We start from the raw sequence: 24213 nt of genomic DNA, 5'->3' as shown, positions 1-24213 counted from the left end.
CCAGCACACAAAAAGACATAAGAAGAGCCAAACAGCTTTGATTTAATATTAGTCCTGCCTATGCCAACACGAATCAAAGGAGAGAGATTTAAAAGCATGTGACTTTTTGGTGAGCTCGTTCTGAACTCGTCCTTTTCCATTAATCTAAACTATTTATCACTACCAACATTTGTATATGCCCCACCAGAATAGTTTCTGGGGGCACCATATTTATTTAGAATACCATATACATTTGTAATTTGTATTATGGCATCTCCAAAAGCCCCAACCAGAATCAAGGTTCCATTGTGCGAAGCACTGTACAAACACATTGCAAGATCCCTGCTCTTTAGTGTTTACAGTCTAAGACTCCAATCATGAAAGGCACATACATAAGTATTAACTGTACACATAAATAGTCCCATAGAACTTTAATGGGACTTCTCACATGTGTGAAGTTACCCTCCTGTCTAAATGCTCCCAGGCTCAGTGCCTAATTTGAGACAAAATGCAAGGTATAAGCATAGGAGACAATAGGCGGAAGGAGGACATGGATGACACTATTACATATGTATTTCATGTGTCTTGCATATTTTGTATATCATCATCTGCCTTTTCCATTCCCCACTTCCCAGCATTTACATTATAAATCTCCCTTTATAAGCATGCATAGCTTGGCCAATAACTGTAAAGAGCTGACCCGTAACTGAAACTCATCATGAAATGAAAAAAAACTTTGGCTTTCTAATGTTAGAAGGTCAAAACTGACCCCCTTGGGTGGCCCAGGCCAGAAAGGATGCATGGAAAGGACAACCATTAAATTAACTGGTCCATGCTCCCTCACCCATCTTCTCTTTCACACTATCAAGACATAACCACCTGCCTCCACTGTGCTAGTGATGCCACCCTTCATCTCTCATTTGTTAAAATTTTCAAACAAGGACCTTTGTGTTTTCTCTCATGCCACCCCTCAAGCACGGAAGCGGCTCCCTCTAAATATCCGCAAAGCCATCTCATTGTCTTCCTTCAAACCCTCCCCTACTGGGATGCCTACAGAAACTTGACACCAGCTAGGCTGCTGGTCTGCTGAAACCTCTGTTTATGCTGTTCAGTTTTATCTTATTGTTTCCTTATGCTCCCCATCTGTCTGTAATCACCTGTTGCCTTCTGTTTTCTAGTTAGACTGTAAGCGCCTCAGGACAGAAACTGCCTTTGTTTTCAAGTATCAAAGGGGTAGCCGTGTTAGTCTGAATCTGTAAAAAGCAACAGAGGGTCCTGTGGCACCTTTGAGACTAACAGAAGTATTGGGAGCATAAGCTTTCGTGGGTAAGAACCTCACTTCTTCAGATGCAAGGTTCTTACCCACGAAAGCTTATGCTCCCAATACTTCTGTTAGTCTCAAAGGTGCCACAGGACCCTCTGTTGCCTTTGTTTTGTGTTTGTAAAGCACCTAGTACAGTGAAACCCTGGTCTATGACTGAGGTATCCAAGCACTCCAGTAATACAACTCAACAAGAAACAAATAAATATCTCCTCAGTAGTGTGCCCCTCATGGCAGTTAAAGCTGCCTGTCTGCAATGGGAACCCAGAGGAAAGGCTGGGGATGACTAGAACACCTGTCTTCCCTCGTGTTGAATCCCATGGGGCACAGGGAGGTGTGTAACATATACCTCCTTGGATCAGCCTGGCTGAATGCAGCTCAGAACAACATTTAAAATAGATCATTTTGCATAGGAAGATGCTGTATTTGACTCATATACACCTTAAAAAAAGTGTCTGATTTGATTAAGCATTCACATCTATTTAGGGGACTTATACACGCATTATCACGATAGTATCTGACCACTTCACAAGCTTTAATGAATTTATTCTCACAACACCCTCGTGCACTAGGGAAGTACTAACTTTTCTGCAGGTTAGGAAATGAGGGCATGGGGATTAAGTGATTTGCTAAAGGTCACACAGGAAGACAGTGGTATTGAAATTAAAATCAAAAGTATTGAGGAAATTGAAAACAAATCTCCCCAGTCCCAGGCCAACAACCTAATCACAGGACCATTCTTCCTCTCAAATGAAGTTAATGCTCAGTTCACAATGTAGAGTAAATGATTTTCATATATATTATATGTAAGCTCATTTACAAGCTGTTCTTGAGTTGTAAGGAACCTTCTTTGGTAGCTGCTGCAGGACAATACCACATCTACAAGCATAGGGTTCCTTATAACATCTCAGAATCCGTTCCTTCCACAAATTGCTTCCTTCCACAAATACAAATTTACTGGTCAATTTTTAATGCACCCACAACAGGTCTTTCGCCTCCCTTTTCTGATCTTTGTCTTATGTTTAAATCCTACACAATGCTCTCTCTGTGTTTAGCAGTGTAGGAAAATAACTGTTTGCTTTTGAAGTTTATTTGATTAAATAAGCCATCATTTTCCTTTTTCAAATAAACACACACTGTAGGAGAAGTAATTAAATTTAGTAGAACCTACAGAGATTTTTTTCCAAGCTCCCCTTCCACTTCCTCCCCCAGCCACTCCCCAAATAAGACTAGAAGGTGACAATTGTGCATACTCAGTAGTTTTTTTTTGCAATGAGATTTTCACAAAGATTTATATCTATAGGTATGTGTTTATGCAGTAGCTATATGAACACTATGGATCATAAATGCTCTAAAGGAGATGCTAAGTCCAGTAAATCACAAAGGCACTTTTAAAATATAGCATAGATGTTGAAGGCTCGTTACATCTTCCAGTTTCTTGAATGTCCAGACAATTTATAATAAATCTGTTACAATATTATACTTTTAAATGGAAAATAAATTAACCTTGGTTGCTTACAATCAAAAAAAAGGTAAACACCCACCTGTTTAAGATTTTGGTTGTAGCCATCAATGTGTGTATCACAACTTGCTGGCTATATAAGGAAATGCCAACTTACCAAATCTGGCTAAGAAAGATAAAGCAAGTCACTACCTGATTGAGAAGGTAGGAAATCGTAATCGAGAAGTGATGTTAAGACCTTGTGTATATGTTTTATATTTGAACAGGACCTAGCAAATGAGGCTCTGGTCCATGACTGGGCTCCTAGGTGCTACGATAATACAAATAAATACACAGCAGATAGATGTCTTCTGTCCATCTCAAAAGTTGATGGTGAAAATGCCAAAGCCGTTTTGTTACTATGTGTCATGCTGCAGCATCACAAGTTACTAAAAAGTCCAGTTGTTGCATGGCAGTCCTTGTCACAGATGGTGCAAGCATAACGCACAGGGCCAGAAGATGAATCTGGTGCTCTACTGCTGCTAGGACACCTGCTGTAATTTCCTCTTTGTTCTTCCCATTTTCTCAACCACCTCTCTTCAACCTCTTTGACTCCTTCCAGCCCTTGTATAGCACAGCCCTCCAGCACCACCCTCCAGTGTAGCCTGTTGTTAGCTGACTCTTTGGAGCTTGTAATGTTGATGTTGGAAGTTTTCAAATCCCTCTTGCAAACATCTTTGAACCTGAGCCTACAACAGCCCAGTGGCCTTAGAGCAGCCACATATTCTCCATGCAGTAGGTCCTTTAGAATGAGTCCATCATCCATCCAGTACAGATAACTAAACCAATGAAGATATCTGTTTTTTAGAACTGTAATTAGGGTTGGCAATTTTGTTTTCTCAAAGATTATGGTATCAGGAACTTTAGTTTCTTACTTGATATTTAAAATAGGAAGAAGACAGCGGGTGTGGAAGGTGTTTAGCCGTCTCTCATGCCTGCTGTACAGCAGTGTGCTCAGGACCATACTGAAGTGTTCTCAGGACACATGTCTGGTAAACTCATATTTTCATGTTTAATGCCAATTTCCTGTTATCTCACATGTGTTTGGTCAATTGACTGAATGTGGTGACTGCCTTTCTGAAGTGAGCATTAAGCTTTTCACCAAGAGATAGGTTAACCAATATAGTTGATTCAAAATAGAATTTGTGCATAACTTGTAGCACACTGCCAACTATTAAAACTTCTGGTACAGTCAACATATGTTTGCTATAATCATTGTCTTCTTTAGACTGGTAGTTAGTCCAGTTTCATTACAAACTAACACAGAGTTATTGCTAAGCTTAACTATGTGTGATGAACAGAAATAAATAATAAAAATAATTAAGGATTTGCACTGGTATAACTATATCTATGTTAGTTATGTTGGTGTAAGTTTTCCAATATGAATAGCAACTACCTCCATTTTAGTTATGCTGGTGAAAGTTTTCAATTATACAAAAAAAGCCTAGTAAAAACAAAATATAAACCAGATCTCAAGAAGAACATCTTAATAGTGAGATCTACTGGAAAATATCCTTCAATATGACAGCTCCCCTTCCTTCACTATCCAGTACACACACACACACACTCATTATGAGGCAGCTGGTGTAAGGGAAACCAGAGTGTGCTCTTTGGAAAGAACAAGGAATTTATTTATATAAATAAGTTTGTATGTTCCAACTCTCCCCCCTCTCCCCCCCAAGAAAGGTCTTTTTCCATCTCCTCTCTTTCTGACTTTCAGGATCGTAGCCCTCCCTTGGATCACCATGTTTTGAAATGGAATTATCAAGGATTGATTTATCCCTTCTCTGACTAAGTGTGAATCCCACCCACACTCAGCCCTATGCTTATGCACAAACATATCAACTGGGTATTTAACCAGCTGTCCCGTACGCCATATTTTCAGATATAGGCATCTAAATCAAAAATCTTGCCTCTGTTGGCAAAAATTTGACTAATTCATGTCCAACACCAAACAGGGTGGCGCTACCAGTTGTAACAATGGCAGAAGCTAGAGAGTGGACAGGGATCAAACATTCTTACCACGGTAGGTTTCTTTTTAAATAAATACTGTATTGACATTTATTCACTGGGGAAGAGAGATAATTTAAATTGTATAGTGGAGAAACGCTCTGCTGAGTGAGATCTGGGACCTCCATTAACACCCACTAACCTCTATATACTCAGTATTTAAGGCCTATAAAGCTTTTAATTCATGATAGGGGACTGAACAATTGAGTTTTCAGTTACTAATCTCAGAGAAAAAGCAAGTTCCTAAAGCTTTCCCAGTTCCTTTTAGGTATAGATGGCATGGGACAGACAGTTTTAGGAGTCTGGGGGCCTCCTATAAGGTTAGTCTTGAATCCCATTTTAACCCTATCTACACCAGAAGAAGAAGAATCACCCTATGATTCTTCAGTCATGTTGTCACAGTGCAGGGAGATGTCAAGTTAAGACAGTGGTGGGTGGCAGTGGGCTGTGTAGTGGGGCTAGGGTGAAAGAACTTACATGGTTACTGCCCATTTGCTGGGAAAATGCTAGACTTCGTTCTCCCTGGCTATCAATTTGACAGCTTGTAGGAGCACTAGATGCACTCAAAATTAACTCCACACCTTCCAGGAAAAAGCAGCATTGGTTGTAGGACAGTCCCAGGGAAATTAGGTCCGTCCCACAAATGTGTTTGCCATCCATCCCAAAGTCCCATCTTCACATCCTGGGGAGGGCTGGTATTGCAAATGTCTTGCAAAAGTTAGCATTGTCTTGGGGTATGTCTGCACTGCAATTAAAAAAATGGTGGCTGGCCCATGCCAGCTGACTTAGGCTCATGGGGATGTTTAATGGCAGTGTAGGTACTCTGGCTTGGCCTGGAGCCCAGGCTCCAAAGCCTGTGACTGGGAGGGTCTCAGAACTTGGGCTGCAGCCTGAGCCCAAAGGTCTACACAGCAATTAGTCTCCTAGCTTGAGTGCCACGCGCCTGAGTCAGCTAGAATGGGCCAGCACGGTAGACATACCCTTAGAGTCATGGGAAGGCCATCCCATAAATGAAAGATACTCAAAAAACAGAGTCAAGGTGAGCCTCTCTACTCTCTTCTCCTTCCTAGCCTGCAGCACCACAGTTGTGTGGCTGTACTGTCTGTAGTGTAGACATAGCCACAATCACAGGTGGGGCTGGGCCCTACTCCCCATAAAGGGCCAGATATCCTGTGACATCATCCACCCTCCCAACCCCCCTTGCCATTTTTTAAATGGGAGAAACACTTATCCCCTCCCTCAATGATTTGAACACACTCTGAACATGTTCCGTGCTAGATCTAAAATACCATATGAGCTTAGAATAAGAAGATCCATCTGTTCTACAAAGACACTGTAAATTGCTGGCAATAAAATTCAGAAGTCCTGACTTTAAGCCTGTGCACTAATCACTAGGACATGTTACCTCTATCTTTGGAGAAGTAAAGGTAGAGAACTCAACTCTGCCAAAAGCCTTTAAATTAATCCAACAGTGGCAAATAACATCTGAGTGCCCACTTCTTAGATTAAACAACACAGCCACTCATTTGTTTGTTACACGGATCTCTAAACTGACAGCAGTCACTTTATGTCTTCCCTATTCCTTTATGTGCATTGTAGAGTCAGTCACCAAAATCTGTGACAGCTACTTCGTTCATTCAAAATCAGGCTACAAAGAAAAGGAACCAGGATTCCTTCATCAATCAGTTATAAGTACAGTCTGTCAAGAGATCTCATGGGGGAATAAAACAGCCAACACAGATCTCATTTCCATTCCTCCAGCCATAAGAAAGTGGCAGATTATGTGGGTCCAGCTATAGTGCACGTGCTCAGAGATAGAAATATTTGTCCCCCAAATCTCTCATGCACACAAGACAAACATCTCTATGAAAGGAAATTTCTAATGCACGTTCTGTACAAATGTCTAAAGAACTGATTCTAAAGAGGATTGTTAGGAAACTCATATTCCAGTTGACTCAACATAGTAGCAGACTGCAAACTGTCATATTTTGACAAGCCTTAAAAGGGGACTCATTGCCAAAAAAAATAATTAAGGTGGTTTCTAGGGAAAATTAATACCTGAAGAAGAAAAAGGCAATTTGTTTTCTTACTGTATAGTACTTCATACTTGTATCAGTTATTGCATAAATTGCATATTGCCAGTGGAATATTGTCTACAGGTGAAGGAGAAAAAAGAGACAAGGAAAGCAAGATTGTTTTCCTGGATTTTGGTCCCCCTATCCCAAGCAAAAGGAACGTCTAATCTCTGTTTGTGACCAAAGAGCCTCTTAATGACAACTGGCAAGAGGGTACAAGAGGGTACAAAAAGGGTCTCAACCAGGCTTGGTTGAAAACACTGAAGAGAATGTTGAGTAAGATAAACTTCTTTAGATAAGAGAGTAACTTGTTAGTTAAGTTTAGTCTCTAGAAAGCATATTTGATTTTGTTCTATATGTAATATTTGTTTCCAATATTCTTACTCTCTATCACTTGAATCTATTCTTTAATAATAGATGTATTTATAGTGAAAACAAGATTTAGTATAAGTGCAGTGGTATTAAGCAAAGTGCTGGTCCTTCGCTGAATCTTACAAGCTGTTTTGTACCTTTGGAAACAGCAGATCTGGTAATACTGTGAGTGTTCAGTGGATGAGGAGCTGGACAGTGCACGGAGTTCTCTGAGTATTTTAATTTGGTGTCTGCCCATTGCCACCTGTACAGAGAGATTGAGGCCTGCAAGGGCTTGGAAGACAGTGCTTGTGCTGCAAGAGGCTAGTGGTTTCAGGGAGCTGATCACAGCAGGCTCAGACAAGGTTGCTTCACGTTAAGGACAGGTGGTAGTGAGGTGGCAGCCAACCTGCGTACCCCTGCGGAGCTTAATATACTACACGACAGATGCTTAAGAATGCTTGCTGACCCCATATTCTTCAGTCCCTGCCATGTGGGAGGGAGAGAGAGCAGCTTGACAAGGAGAAAGAATAAAGGAAAGCCTAAAAATCTAGACTCTTAAAATTTCTTCCTGTCCCTTAAACAACATTGGGCTCCTATAAAAAAAAAAAAAAAAATCTTGCTTCTCTGTAGGACAGGTGAAATTCTGTATCTCCACGATGGTAGGTAAATAAATCACTGCTCAGGTAGAGCAGCAGGTCTGGAAAACTGCTAGCACTGATGAGACACGGCGGGAAGAGTATTGTAAAAGCTTCCTATTGAAGTAACCTCTCCAACAGCCGGCGCTGACGACTACCTCTAGGGATAGTTGTATGTAATTTCACAAATGTGATGAAACATTTGCTTGGAAGAACCATTGCAGCCAATTCAGCAGTATTTTTTATTTTTATTTTATTTTATTTTATTTTATTTTATTTTATTTTTGAGGGGAGGGGAGTTTAGTTTTGTTTAGGGTGTTTTTTTTTTTGTGGTAAAAAATTAATTTATTCAATCTTTCAATCTAAGAAATTGATCCATTAACAGGACCAACAGGAAAAAAGTAATTAAGAAAACTAATATTTCTCCACGTCAGCAATGCCAGTCACTTAATTAGATGGATCCCATCAGACTATTAGACAAACAGAGTTTTAATAGAAGTTTTATTAAACACTCACTAATAATCTCAATTGTGCCTCAATGCTGCAAACAGCAGCACTTTCTTCTAGGAGAGGGAAAGACAGTTCTCTAGTGAAAAAGGATGTCTAGGTTTTATTTCACATTCAAAAACAAGGAGGAGCCTTGTGGCACCTTAGAGACTAACACATTTATTTGGGCGTAAGCTTTCGTGAGCTATAACCCACCTCATCAGATGCATGGAGTGAAAAAAAGTAGGCAGGTATAAATATACAGCACATGAAAAGATGGGACTTGCCTTACCAAGTGAGGGGGTCAGTGCTAACGAGGTGCTACAAGGACTCCTCATTGTTTTTGCTGATATAGACTAACACAGCTACTACTCTGACACATTTCACAATCAGTAATTTACTGTGTGACCTGGGATGACTCACTTAACCTAGGAGGAAGGATGTGTCAGTGGTTAAGCCACTACCCTGGGACTCAGGAGATTTGAGTTAAATTCCTTGCCCTGCCCCAGACATCTTATGTGACCTTGTCTAAGTCAGTTAGACCCACATCCACAAAGGGACTTAGACATTGCAGCACCTAGAAAAATCACAGGAACAATATTACAATCCACAACACCTGAGTTAGGTGCCCAAGTGTATGTGTACATTGCACTTAAACATCCACGGCAGGCCCATGCCAGCTGTCTTGGGCTCAGGCTAAGGGGCTATTTAATTGCAGTGTAGATGTTTAGGCTCAGGCTGGAGCCCAGGTTCTAGGACCCCTTAGCCCAAGCAAGTGACAGCCACAGGTGTTTAATTTCAGTGTAGATATATGCTAAATTCCCTATACAATGCATGGGAAGAGATGGGTGTGTCCTAAGCCCCACACTTGTCACAGAGATAGGCGCCTAAGTCTGGGCTACAGGATGGCACCTATCTCTGCTAGCAATCCACAAAACTGGGGTGGGAGGTGGAAATAGCTGCTCTGACTAAGTCATGTGTGGGGCTTGATCTGATTGGTGTCCTCAGAGGCCACTTAGATTTACATAAAACAGCTGGGGGAGGGGAATCCCTCCCTTTAACCATTAGCCCCGTGGTTAGGGAACTCACTTAGGAAGTGGGAGAGCTCCGGTTCAATTCCTCCATCTGGCTGATGAGAAGAGATTTGAACAGAGATTTTCCACCTCTCAGGTGAGTGCCCTAATGACCGGACTAGTGAGACATTCTCACACTCTCTCTCCCCCTAGCCTAATTCATATCTAACTACTCAATCATTTAACTGAAGAAGAACAACTTCAATAGGAGAGATTGAGGGAGCACTGTGATGGTGCCCCCCCCATAAGGCTTTATGGAATATGCTTATGAATGTATATATGACATAACTAGACTATGTTTTATGCTACATATGCCATGTAACATATCTCTGTAAAGGTTATGATCTACTGAATCAATTAATCCTATTTGTATGCATGTATCATTTTTGTACTTGAAGTTAGGAATACTGGCTGTATAATTCCTTGATTTTAACTAGCCTACAAGAGCATTTGGTCAGCTTCTTGAGAAAAGTGCAAATTAAGTGCCCAATCAAAAACCACTTAAGCCAACAATGAACTTGAAGATACCAATCCACATCTGAGCTTTCACAGGAATGTGGCTTGGCTGGTAAAAACTGAGTCATGCATGGACAGGTGGCTTGCCCATGTGACTCCAAAACTCCATCTTGGAGCTGGACTTTGCATAGGAGAGAGGAGGGGATCGCCACCCACAAGAGAAAGTCCATTTAAACCCCTGGGAGACCCCTCCATTTTGTCTTCAGCTGGCTAAGGAGATAGCCTCTCCACCCTCAAGGATACCTGAAAGAAACTGGAACAAGGGACAGTAACTACAGGGGGTGTGAGTGATTGCTGGACCCAGATTAGTAGACTAGGATTAGGAGACTAGTCTGTAAAAGGAAGCTAACTGGTGAGGTTTTTATCTGTGTTCAGTTTTCTTAGACATAGACTTGTATGTTCTATTTTATCGTGCTTGGTAATTCATTTTGTTCTGTTACTACTTGGAACCACTTAAATCCTACTTTCTGTATTTAATAAAATCACTTTTTACTTATTAATTAACTCAGAGTATGTATTAATACCTGGGGGGGGGGAGAGAGGGGGGACCAGCAAACAGCTGTGCATATTAATTAACTCAGAGTATGTATTAATACTGGGGGGGGGGCAAACAGCTGTGCATATCTCTATCCATGTCATAGAGAGTGAACAATTTATGAGTTTACCCTGAATACGCTTTATATAGGGTAAAATTGATTTATTTGGGGTTTAGACCCCATTGGAAGTTGGGTATCTGAGTGTTAAAGACAGGAACACTTCTGTAAGTTGTTTTCAGTTAAGTCTGCAGCTTTGGGGCATGTGGTTCAGATCCTGGGTCTGTGTGAGAGCAGACTGGCTCAGCAAGACAGGGTACTGGATTCCCAGGCTGGCAGGGAAAGCAGGGGCAGAAGTAATCTTGGCACATCAGTTGGCAGTTCCCAAGGGGGTTTCTGTGATCCAACCTGTCACAAGCAGCACCTCAGAATATCCCATAGCCCAGCAGTTTAGGCACGCACCTGAGAGGTGACGGACCCTGTTCAAATCCCTTCTCCTCCTTAGACAGAGTAGAAGATTGCACTGGTGGTCTCCCACTTCTCCAGTGAGTACTCAACCACTGAACTAAAGGTTATAAGGAAGGTCCTCTCTCCCCCTCACCGAGGGTGCTCTATGTAAATCTAGGCAGCCTTTGAGTTCACCTACCAGCTCAGGCCCTGCACATGACTTAGGTGGGGAAACATCTGTCTTCCCCCAGTTTGTGGATTGCATTGGGGCTTCGGCATCTCAGGGCCTAGAGTGAAGCCGCAGAGTGCATGCCCAGAGAGGCAGAAACATAGGCACATTGGAAACTTTTATTGCAAATACGAGTGAGTTTAGCAGTTTAGCAGCTTAGGCAGCAGGAGGTCAGTTTTGTGGATCACAGTGCTGCCTAAAAATGGGACTCACGTGCTTAAGTCTCAGAGTCAGGCACTTAAGTACCTTTGTGGAGCCAGGCCTTAGTCGGTGTCAGAGTTCCCCATCTTTAAAATGGGGATAACACTTCCCTCACTCGAGGGGTGTTCTGAGAATAAATATATTAAAGACTGTAGTATCTGAGCACCACACAGTGATGCAGAGCATATGAAGCAGATTAACCACTCTGTCCCTCAGTTTTCCCACCTGCAAAATGGAGATGCTTACTCATTTCATAGGAGTGAGGTGAGACTTAATGATTGCAAAGTGCTTTGAAACCACAGAACTGCAAAGTATTTCTCCTTTTCTTTGTATAAACCACTTGGCGTTATAGTGCAAACCCATCCTGAGCAGACAGCTAATCAAAGGGAGCCAGTGAAGGACACCAACATACTGAGGACTTGGGATAACTTCCAAAGGAGACAATAGAGTTGGGGGCAAGAGGGACCTGGTGATATTCAACATTTTTTCTTTTACATTTAAAAAAAAATCCATTTGAGATTGGATAGATGGCTGGATAGGCTCTGTCAAAATGGAGATTTGGCTGAGAACACCACCTCACATCTGGCCTCAGTGACACTTTGCCATTTCAGAGAGTAAAGGAACTGGGACTGTGAAGAGTTGGGTTCTGTTCCCATCTTTGATAATGATTTCCTTTGTGACTTGAGGCCCTTTAGGTAGATGGGGCGGGGGGGAGGGGAGGAGTGTCATAACACAGAATACCAAAGGCTCCCTCTCCCTCTGGCAAGGAGGAACTATACCAGATGAACAATAAATAGGGCCCTGACTAGGCTGCGTTCAGTCCCTTTATACCTCAATTCCTCTTGTTTTGTTCCCCAGGGGCTGGTGTAGTGGCTCTACTTCACACAGAAACATGCACCAGCCAGGCCCCAAGCTATAGTGTTCCTGGGATACAGAGGTGTGGCCAAAGCAAACTGTCCTATGGGTATTCCAGGTTGCTGGATAGTGCCTTGGGGTCCACTGCAGTCCAGGTGTAAGTTAAAGCAGACCCATAGGCCAGAGCAACCTCTGGAAATCCCAACCCTCCCAGGTGCAATGGTGACAAAAAGTGATCAGCCCCGCTTCAAGACTCCTCCCACTCTTCTGAACCGCACATCCTGAAAGTGATAGGAAATACTTGACCCAAATTCAGAACTATCTTCAAATACTATCAGTAAACTAGTTGAGGTTTTTAAGAGCTTTGAAAATATAAAGCATTATAGATGTAAACTTCAAAAGTTTCTTTCTCTTACTTAATTGGCCTCTCAGAGTTGGTAAGAGAGCTCCCACCTGTTCATGCTCTCTCTATGTGTGTATATATATCCCCTCAATATATGTTCCACTCTATATGCATCCGAAGAAGTGGGCTGTAGTCCACGAAAGCTTATGCTCTAATAAATTCGTTAGTCTCTAAGGTGCCACAAGTACTCCTGTTCTTTTTGTGGATACAGACTAACACGGCTGCTACTCTGAAACATCTCTAGATGTAAGCAGAGTCTGAATGAGCTCTCCCCTGACATCTAGTGGTGAGCGGTGGAAAAGGACTTCAGGAGCTGATCTTGTTTGCATGGACACACACTCCCTGCCTAGGTGCTCAGCATGATGGGATTGCTTGCCTAAATGATCACTTGTGGCTGGTGTTGGATCCCCAGTCTCCTTGTTATTGGGGCAGGAGTAATAAAGGGTTGTTATCCTTGTTGTGTGAACCAAGGGCAGCAGAACTGTACCCGACATACCCTGATGGAGGGACTCACTCTCAACTGAACGGCACTTGCTAGGCAGGGGACATGGGTTCCAAAGCCCAATGAGTTTGGGGGGGGGGGGGGGAACGGGTATCTGTACCTGGTGGTGCGGGCCCTGTTTAAGGGTTCTAGACACCCTTTGACCATTCTTCTCTGCACGGTATAATAAAAGAGCTAATTTAGACTCAATTGAGAGTCTTGTTACATGCTACAGAGCTGCAATCACTGATACTTAGGTCTAAGTCAGGGATCAGCAATCTTTGGTACGCAGCCCACCACAGTAAGCACGACTTTCCGCCGTCCCCATTGCCCTGGAGCAGCGAAGTGTGGCCAGTGGGAGCCGTGATCGGCAGAACCTACGGATGCAGCAGGTAAACAAACCGGCCTGGCCCGCCTGGGTGCTTACCCTGGCGAGCCGCGTGCCAAAGGTGGCCGATCCCTGGTCTAAGTATTAGACCTACTTTGGGACAGTGTCTCTATTTCAAGAGCCTGCCCCACGTGCACCAGCAAGGTTCCCCCACTAACAGCTGAAATCACTGAGAGCTGTGTTAAGTGGTTGGACCTGAAAACATCTTGGCAAGTGGTCAGCAGGGCAGCTGGCGGAGAGGCACGGCCAGTGGCCAGCACGGCAGCTGGTGGGGAGGCACATGACCAGCAGGGTGGCTGGCTGAGAGGGCCAGAGCAGAGTGGCAATCGGCCAGCAGGGCAATGCATGTAATATGCCTCCTTGCCCCACCTTCTACCCAAGGCGGGAGGTGAACTGTGCAGATGAACCTCCGAACTCTGGGGCTGCACTGGCCAAGGACAGAAACTGTGAGTGGGGTGGGACGGGCACATTAAAAGGACTTTTGCGTTGCTGGACTTAAGAACCTGAGGGGAAAAGGACACTGCCCAACTTACTTGGGTCTTTTGCTCATGGTTTATGTTTATGAACCCTAGTTACAGGGTTTTCCCAAATTAATGCTGAGTTACTTCTCTCCTTTTATTAAAAGTTTTTGCTACACTCAAACTCTGTTCTTGTGAGAGGGGAAGTATTGCCTCTTAGAGGTGCCCAGGGAGTGGGGTGTAATTGTCCCAGGTCACTGGGTTTGGGCTCAAACCAGTTTTGTTTAGTATTGTCGAAAAGGAACCCCTAGATACTGAACCCGGCCCTTGTTGTTGCTAGCTCCACCTGGCAGAAGGGTTACATATGAAAATATTGTCTGTGCCAATTCTGGAGCACTGAACAGGGATCATCTTTGTGTAACATATACAATCGATTTCTGCCATTAATTGCAGAATGGTGGGTTGGGCATTGATAGAACTTCATCCAGACAGATTATATAATCAGCCAAAAGTCATTGTAAGTCATTTAAAACTTAGATACAGTACATTTATCTACATGTGATTCCATTAGATGGAACCAATCCTCATGATTTTAGGTTCTTAGAACAAACCCTTCTCTTGGAATCATATTTCTGAGAAATTTAAAGAGGTTAGGATGAAGTAATAAAGGATAAATGAGAAATCTTCCTTGAAGCCTCTGTGAAAGCTGAGGGTGCGGGGGATTTGATACTGTCCCTTCTAAAATGAAATTGGTGCGTCCTCATCAGTCACGCAGCTACAACAGCTAGAAGCAGCTATTGTATGCCAGTACAAATAATATATATTGCACAGCATAAAAGGCTGCAACATAAATTTGAAGATATATGGAACTCCTTCATATAGGTAGGTCAAACTTTTCCCTCAAGCAGATAATTACAGGCTTGGGGTGAGTAAATCTTATTAGCCTCTCTCCACCTTATCTCTTCTCATGAAAAACTGGTGGTGGATATATCCTCCTTCAGTCCTTTTACTGAATTGCATGCTGGATATATCTTTATTCCATCCTGCTCTGACCAGGAAAACACTGGCATATCATTCTACCATATGAATGTGGTTTTACATTATCATTAATTAGGTAATATCAGAGAATAGTCTGAACCATAATCCCAGATCTGTTCCACTCCCATCTTGCCCCAGTGAAGGTGATGTAACAAACCCAAATTTTGAAAATGGTCCCTATCTTTATAGTAGGCCAAACACATTCTCAGCTCCAAACACACTTTGAGGCATTTGCAATCCAAGATACATGTTTAGCAGCTTGGGCCCAACCATAAAGGTAGGTAAATTAAAAGTGCAGTGGTTATGACCCAGCAATCTGATCTGCTAGTGTAGGCCCTCTCTAACAGCAGGGGGAACACGGCTATTTTAATGTTTTGAACTACTACCACACCGATACAGTATTTATGTAAAGTTGCGTGGGAATAGAGAATAAGCCTACTTACCATGTTGTCCGCTGTGAGGGAAGAACGGGGAAGAGTCTTTCATGACCCAAGTTAAATTCCAGGCAGAGAAATCAAGGGGGAGAGAAGGAATATTTGTGGGAGATTCCAACGTGCTCATACCTTTAAATAAAAGAAAAGGATAAATGCAAATAAATGTAATATAAATAACAGGCTGAAGGATCCTAAAGTGCTTTACAGACTACATGTAATAAGTGCTGAAATGCAGTCACCTCTTGGGTACAACACAGAAACAGTTTAACAGCACATTGCAGTACTAAGCTGCTGTTTATGACAGGACATAAAGAATACCATATCCATTGGAAACTGAAAATTAAATGATATACAGTTATGTTTCAATCCAAAGCAGATTCATAGTAGGATTTAATAGTTTCAATGGCTGAAAGGATGTCTTTTACCCATCAATGTGCACAGGGAGAATCAGGATAAATTGTTTGTTTTACATATGAAAAACGAGTATTGTTGCTCAGCAGAATTGTCAACACTACCCCTCTGTGTTTCCAAGCTTTGCTTTGACCTCAGAGTGCTTTAAGCTTAGTGTGTGTGTTTGTTTTTTGCACCTGGAATCCTGCACATAAAGCAGGTGAATTCATGCTCTGCTGAGTTTTTGCTGCATAAATTAAAACATTTGAAACAAGCCTTCAGGGATTTAGACTGTTACAATGAACTAGAATGGGTTACGATGGTCAATTTTATCCATATCCACTTTGCAAAACCAGGATAACTCTACACATATGAGAAATGGTGCCTGAATTAAAAGGCAAGCCTGACAGGTGCAATAGAATTCCAAGGGTATGGAAATGTGGTCAATTCAAGGGATTCAGATTTTTATGTTTTCTGAAGATTGCAAGGACTTGATTCTGATCTCACTCATACTGGTATAAATTGTGAGTAACCATGGCATAAACAAGAGGAGAATCAAGTACTAGCCTTTCATATAAAGACACAATGTATGCTAACTTTAACTCTACCGATTGCAACAATAACCTTTAGGATATAAACTGGCTTCAACACAGTATTGTTTTGTCACTCATCCTGGAAGTGTAGACAAAAGTTTAGTTTCCTTGATGGCTGAACTATATCTTGATCCTTTGCGAACTTATGGTAAAATAAATGAATACTATATATTATTGGGTGGAATTTAGCAACATAGATATTGCCAGAGTGGATCAGACCTGTGGACCATCAAGTCTAGTATCCCATATTTAACTGTAAATAAAGGAGTAATCTCCCTACATACAAACTTAATACACAACTATGCAATGACTTAGCTGGGGGCAGGGGGGCTTGTGTCTATCTAACCTCAAGTGGTTAGTGGTTGACTTACGTCCTTCATTGAGACTTGATCATGGTGGTAATGTCGGATTTCATTACCAAAGTCCTGTTTGTTGCTAGGGTCTGACTATTTCAACAATTTTACTGTCATTAGACTAGTATTGCTGAATTTAAAAGTAAAATATACAGTAACTCCTTGCTTAACATTGTAGTTATGTTACTGAAAAATGCGACTTTACATGAAACGATGTTAAGCAAATCCAATTTCCCCATAAGAATTAACGTAAATGGGGGGAGGAGGGGGATTTTTTTCATCATTGCTGTGTACAGTATTAAATTGTTTGTTTAAAATGTATACTGTATGTGTGTGTAAACATAGTATAAATTTTAAACAAACAATTTAATACTGTACACAGCAATGATGATTGTGAAACTTGGTTGAGGTGGTGAAGTCAGAGGGTGGGATATTTCCCAAGGAATGCCTTACTGGCTAAATGATGAACTAGCACTCGGCTGAGCCCTCAAGGGTTAACACGTTGTTAATGTAGCCTCACACTCTACAAGGCAGCACAAATGGAGGGAGGGGAGACATTATGGCATACAGAGACAGAGACACACACCCTGTGAGAGAGAGAGAGAGAGAGAGAGAGATGAGCATTGCTCCTTTAAGTATGCTGACCCCACTCTAAGTACATTGCCTTTTTAGGTAGATCGGTAAGTTGAGACAGCTGCTGCTGCCAGAAAGCTCCCTCCCGTGTTCTTCCCCCCCCACCATGGAGATGGGATAAGCAGGGGGGCAGGAGCAAGGGGGAGGGGGACACCCTGACAGTAGCACCCCTTTCCACCCCCTTGCACAGCAAGCAGGGGCTCCCAGAAGCATCTCCAAGGCAGAGGGCAGGAGCAGCACATGGCAGTAGGGGGAGGGACAGCTGAACTGCTGGCAATTGATAGCCTGCTGGGCGGCTGCCACACAGGTAACTTAAGGGAGTGGGGAGCTGATGGGGAGCTGCTGGTCCACCCTGGTTCCAAGCCCCCACCAGCTAGCGCCAATGGGCTGCTCTTTCTGCAAGCCGTGGACAAAGCAGGTGGCTGCTAAACAACATTATAAGGAGCATTGTGTAACTTTAAATGAGCATGTTCTCTAATTGATCAGCAATGTAACACGAAACAACGTTAATCGGGACGACTTTAAGTGAGGAGTTACTGTATTGAACAAATGAAGTTCTTGAAGTGGCTGACTCCACTAAACAAACAGCCAAACAAATAAATGTATTAAGGGTGTGTCACTTGATTTGGGACTGGGTGACCAATGGCAGTACTCCCTGTCACATAATAAGGTAAGCATCCATCGACACTACAGAATGTGGAGAGATTCAGCATCCTATTTCCAAATCATCTGCTTCATAAGGACAAGATCTTTGAGGCCTCTTGATCTCTACAAGCCCTAAATGAGCGCAATTGTTGTATACATGTTCTTGGTAGATAGATAGAACCTTGCTTGTGAACCCCTCTGAATTCTCGAAAAGGTCAGATGTCAATCTGAAATTTGTAGCAGGCCTCCATCTCTCTCTCTTACACCCACCCCTCTTACAGTGAAGGCCAGTCAACTGCATTTCCTACAAGCAGAGTTAAGTCACTGTTAATACCCAGACCAACCTCATTTGGCATACTATACCTTACCAACCCAAAATCCTAACACCCAAACATTCTGCCAGACTCCCCACCTTCACATCAGTTATAACCCACCATTGCACATATCCCCCCTTCTTCAGATTCATGCCACTCTAACTCCAACCTCACCTAGATTGAAACATATCTTACTAATGCACTTGCTTTTACTGCAAAAGTGTGTAGTAAGTTTTTTCCTATCCAAATTCTGGAGTCAGAATTAAAGTTGTCTCCGAGCAGGGCTAAATGACACTGTAGTAAAAATACCTGAGCGCTGCCTACACTAGTTCTTCTGCTATTGCTAACACTGAAGAGAGTTACGCCAATGGTAGTTCTCATAAATGATCTGGAGAAAGGGGTAAACAGTGAGGTGGCAAAGTTTGCAGATGATACTAAACTGCTCAAGATAGTTAAGACCAAAGCAGACTATGAAGAACTTCAAAAAGATCTCTCAAAACTAAGTGATTGGGCAACAAAATTACAAATGAAGTGTAATGTGGATAAATGTAAAGTAATGCACATTGGAAAAAATAACCCCCAACTATACATACGTTGATGGGGGCTAATTTAGCTACAACGAGTCAGGAAAAAGATCTTGGAGTCATCATGGATAGTTCTCTGAAGATGTCCACGCAGTGTGCAGAGGCGGTCAAAAAAGCAAACAGGATGTTAGGAATTATTAAAAAGGGGATAGAGAATAAGACTGAGAATATATTATTGCCCTTATATAAATCAATGGTACACCCACATCTCGAATACTGTGTACAGATGTGGTCTCCTCATCTCAAAAAAGATATACTGGCACTAGAAAAGGTTCAGAAAAGGGCAACTAAAATGATTAGAGGTTTGGAACGGGTCCCATATGAGGAGAGATTAAAGAGGCTAGGACTCTTTGGCTTGGAAAAGAGTAGACTAAGGAGGGATATGATAGAGGTATATAAAATCATGAGTGATGTGAAGAAAGTGGATAAGGAAAAGTTATTTACTTATTCCCATAATACAAGAACTAGGGGTCACCAAATGAAATTAATAGGCAGCAGATTTAAAACAAATAAAAGGATGTTCTTCTTCACTCAGCGCACAGTCAACTTGTGGAACTCCTTGCCTGAGGAGGTTGTGAAGGCTAGGACTATAACAGCGTTTAAAAGAGAACTGGATAAATTCATGGAGGTAAAGTCCATTAATGGCTATTAGCCAGGATGGGTAAGGAATGGTGTCCCTAGCCTCTCTTTGTCAGAGGATGGAGATGGATGGCAGGAGAGAGATCACTTGATCATTGCCTGTTAGGTTCACTCCCTCTGGGGCACCTTGGCCACTGTCGGTAGACAGGATACTGGGCTAAATGGACCTTTGGTCTGACCCGGTACGGCTATTCTTATGTTAACAATTCAGGATTTTATAAAAATATTATAGTGTAGATGCAGCCTTGAGATTCAGTTCAATTGATCTTACCCTAATGATGTTTTTGCTTCCCTGTACTCTTTATAATCCTGTAACTTTATCTCAAGGTCTTTGCTTGGATTATTGGCCTTAATACAAAGGCAAGAAGATTCTATCAGAAGTTATGAATCCTTCCCAATGAAGTCATCTTCAGAGAAAGATGATGGGTAAAAGGTTTTTGTATAGACAAGAGGCCATGCTCCTCAATGAGGAATTAATTATTTGATTTCAGGTAAGTCTCACAGGTCAAGAGAAAGAAAGACCTTTCCTCTTCCACTTTATTGTAGCTCCAAGGTATTTCATGTCCTGAAAGGTAATTACAGTAAGACCTACAAATCAAATAAACAAATTCCTCATGCTTTTATGAGTCTCTCGAGAATAATCCACAAATAAATTATTTTGCTGTCATTTTACAGAATAAAATGTTTTTGCTTCCTTAAGGGAGCAGAATCTGAGCCGGAATCTTCCTCTCTTACACAACATGCCAACTATCCTTTCTGGTTCCTTGTGCCATGGTGCTTTATCACTTTTTTTTATAGCAGTAACACTAACCTTTTAAATAAACAAATGAATTAGCAACTGGAAGCTGACAGCTCCATTTTTAGTAGCCAGAAGCATGGCAGTATATAATAAACTATAGAGAGGAGGCACATTTCAGTACGGAGGTTTAAACATTCAAATCCTTTGTTTGCATCTTTGGCTATCTTTAACCTGTCTGCCTAAAGGAGCTTTCAGGGCCAAATTCTGACTTTGGGCACTTGAAGGGAATTTGAATTTCATTCAGCTAACCGAGAGTTTGGATTAAAAAGGGTCATAGTTTACATTTGCTGAAGTCAGGACTTGATCATATAAGTATAAGTCCACATGCAATGATATGTACATTATATTTTAAACAACATACACATATACAGGGAGTGAGACAGCAGTTCAAAATTATTCATTCAACGCTTTTTTATGAAAAATGGCTTATTAATATAAATATTCTATTTTTCCAATTCAATAAAATGAAAAATTATAACTTTGTTTTCCATTTTTGTTTTTCTTCCTCCTTTAATATACATAAACACACTCTCTCTCCCACCCACCGCCCCCAATTTTAGAAAGAAAGGTGGGTGGACAAAACAAATACATTTTTAAAAAATTAAGGGGAGTTGTCAAGGTTGGCAGGGGCGGATTTACTGCGAAATGTACCATGCCCTGGCATGGTGCCACCCAACAACAGGGGGCCCCATAGCCAGGCACTCGGGCAGCCCGCTCCACAGGAGGGACTGTGGGGGCAGAAGCTGTGGGGGGCAGGAAAGCAGGGAAGGAGGCTCACCTGCAGCCTCAGGGGAGCGGGCGGGAGGTACGGGCGGTGGCGAGTGTGGGCCGGACGATGCAGGAGGAGCACAGGGTGGCCACACTGCCGCAGGAGAGAAGCGGCGCTTTGAAGGGGAAACCTCCACTTCTCTCTGGCTGCTGGCTGCGTGGCTGCCCCCTTCTTCTCCTGAGTCCTTCGGTCCGTGTTCGCGCCGCTTGCCGCTGCCTGGTGAATGGTGGCTAGGCGCAGCCCATGGGGGGAGGGTGGGGAGCCGGGGGATGGCACCGAGCTCGTGGGAAGCAGGGGGCTGGCCGGGGGATGGAGCTGGCCGCAGGAACTAGTGCAGAGCCCGCAGGCAGGGGGAGGTGAGCAGAGATGAGCGTGCGGAGGCAGCAGGGCACTCAGGTGCCCGCTGAGGGAACTGTGCCCCCCCTCATTTTCTGGTGGGTGTTCAGCCCATGCAGGTCTCTGCCCGCTCCTCCGGGCCAGCCACCGTGGGACCACTGGGCCATGGAGATTAGTGGCCATGGAGATCTTGGTGTCTCCTCTCCTGTCTCCTTCTCCAGCTCCATGGCAGCTCTGCTCATGCGCTGGGCCCCCAGCCCTGTCCCTTCCACCTGAGGCCCCGCCCCTTCTGGGGGCCAAGAGCCAGCCCCCCACCTTGCCCCAGAGCCTGGCAATTCTGTCAGCAGCCCTGCCCGCACCCCTAGTTCCTATGTCTATGGTCCCAGATGCCGCCCTGCGATCCGCGCCCAGGTCTGAACCCGTGGCTCGAAGGGAGAGGGGCTGGCTTTCAGCACCCTACTATTAAGAACTTTCCAGGGCCACTGGCATTAAACCTAATTGGGTGGTCCACGGCCCACCCAGGCCCACCCGTGACTATACTCCTGCTCTTTCAAACATTTTTAAATCTGCCTAAAATCAATGTCCGTTTTTTAGCAATAATGAAGCGACACTATGAGCCTGGCAGTCAAAAACACAAAAAAAGTGAAGACGAAGCAAGAAGACAAAGCTAAGAAAAAAGACAGTTTGTCATCTTATTTTTAAAAGCTTGAAGTATTGAATAGTGGACATTCATCAAAAACTATGGGCGAGGAAACATCTGAATTATCTGATCACTTGCTGAGTTGTGGGGATACCAGGACAACTGCAAAAGTTGAACAAGTGGACTCTGAAGTGTAAATGGAACTACAAAATATTGGTAATTTTGTCAAAATAAGGGAAGAAACCTACCCTGAAGACAATGCATTATGGCCAAAATCTGTTTAATGGGATATTTTTTATTGAATTGGATATTGATTTTTTCTTAGTAAATAAACCATAAAATGTAGGTAATCTGGAAAATTTGAGAAAAGAGTCTGAGGTTGGAGGACAAAAGCAATTTAGAGGTCTTCATGAGTCCCATTTTCTGAGGATGAAGAAAAATGGGATAGAAATGAGAAATTGGTTGATTTTTTCAGAAACCACCAAGGCATTCTACTGTTACATTTGCAAATTATTCCCTGACCATAGTAAAGGAAAACAAACATTTGTCGACAGGCACTCTAATTGGAGAAACATTGCAAGACATATCGCTGATCATGAAACTTCCAAAGCTCATATTAATGCTACGTGTAAATTTGTTCAAAGGTGTAAAGTATCTGGAAGAATTGATTCCGTGTTTTTGGCTCACTTTGAAAAGGAGTGTTCTTATTGGAGGAAAGTGCTGAGACATGTTGTTGCCATGGTCAAACTGCTGTCTTCTTTGGGATTACCTCTAAAACGACACGATGAGTCATCACTGTCAAATCGAAAAGGTAATTTTTTTTAACCTGCCTTGAATATCTTAGGGAATTTGACAATTTTCTCAATGAACATTTGAAAAATTATCTGTATTGTGGCTCAGGGAAGACCAACTTTTTAACGCACCAAACCTACAATGAATTCATCACTATAATGGCAGAGCAGCTCAGAAACCAATTCACTGATGAAGTAAAGGACGCTAAGTACTATTTCATAATACTTGATTCAATACCAGATGTGAGTCATGTAGACCAATTAACATTAATTTTAAGATATGTGACCAGCAATGGTGACGTTGTAGAGCAATTTCTTTGTTTTGTCCCACTAAAATCCCACACTTCTGAATGTCTAGAGACGACAGTTTTGGAAATCATTGCAAATTTAGGTTTGGATATCAAAAATTGTCATGGGCAGAGCTTTGATAATGCCGCAAATATGGCAGGAAAATATTCATGTCTACAGGCAAGACTGAACAATGCAAATCCCTCTGCTTTATTCATTCCATGTTCCAGCCATTGCTTAAATTTAATCTGCAGTGCTGCAGCCGAATTTTGTGAGGGAGCTACACTTTGACTTTGTTCAAAACATGTATGCCTTTTTTTTCCAGTTTCCACACATTGGTGGAGTATTCTATAATCATGCTTGGAGTAGACAAATGGAAAACATTTGACGGTCAAAAGAATTTGTGACACCAGGTGGTCTGCTCGTGCAGATGCTGTTTTGGCTTTGAAAATGAGCTATGATGTTATAAAGAAAACCTTATTAGACATAGCCACATCAATTTCTGAAAAACCATGTGCGAAAACTGAAGCAAAATCCTTAGTAGAAAAATTTGAAAAAGTACGATATTGCTGCTTTTACTCTTTTGTGGAACTGTTTAACTTCAAAGAATTAATGCCATCAGCAAATCACTGCAAAAGGTTGATACAAATTTACTGAATGCTGCACAATTGTTAGCCTCAGTTACAAGTTTTGTCATGGATGTTTCAAATGACTATAGCTCGGTGAAAGCAGAGGCACTAACATTAACAGAAAATATATGTTCCTCTGATATATCTGATGAGAAGCGTAAAAAAACCCAGGAAGTTATTTTTCAATGAAACTAGAGACAATGAAATCAATTTAAAAGGGAAAGAGAAGATCATTGTTGAGACAGTTAGTGTTATTTGTGACACAATAATAGTGCAATTGCAGAATAGAGGTGAATCTCTAAAGAAAACTGTTGATTTATTTTGCGTGTTTTTTGACAGAAGTATGGATGGAAATGCTAAAAGCCACTACAATAAGAAATTAAGTGAATTCTA

The 24213-nt window shown here is 42.3% G+C and overlaps 1 protein-coding gene across 1 annotated transcript in view; it reads right to left on the bottom strand.

Moving 5' to 3' along the window:
* ALK (ALK receptor tyrosine kinase) overlaps positions 1–24213 on the bottom strand; it is a 570631-nt gene that overhangs the window by 392940 nt on the left and 153478 nt on the right. The window contains exon 2 of the mRNA XM_054022041.1: positions 15427–15546. Within this exon, the coding sequence (XP_053878016.1) occupies positions 15427–15546 (120 nt within the window). The remainder of the gene's footprint in view (positions 1–15426; positions 15547–24213) is intronic.

The sequence above is a fragment of the Malaclemys terrapin genome, chromosome 3, assembly GCF_027887155.1.
Source record: "Malaclemys terrapin pileata isolate rMalTer1 chromosome 3, rMalTer1.hap1, whole genome shotgun sequence".
Taxonomy (NCBI): domain Eukaryota; kingdom Metazoa; phylum Chordata; order Testudines; family Emydidae; genus Malaclemys; species Malaclemys terrapin.
The sequence above is the reverse complement of the archived record's forward strand: the minus strand, read 5'-3'. Positions and strand labels throughout refer to the sequence as shown.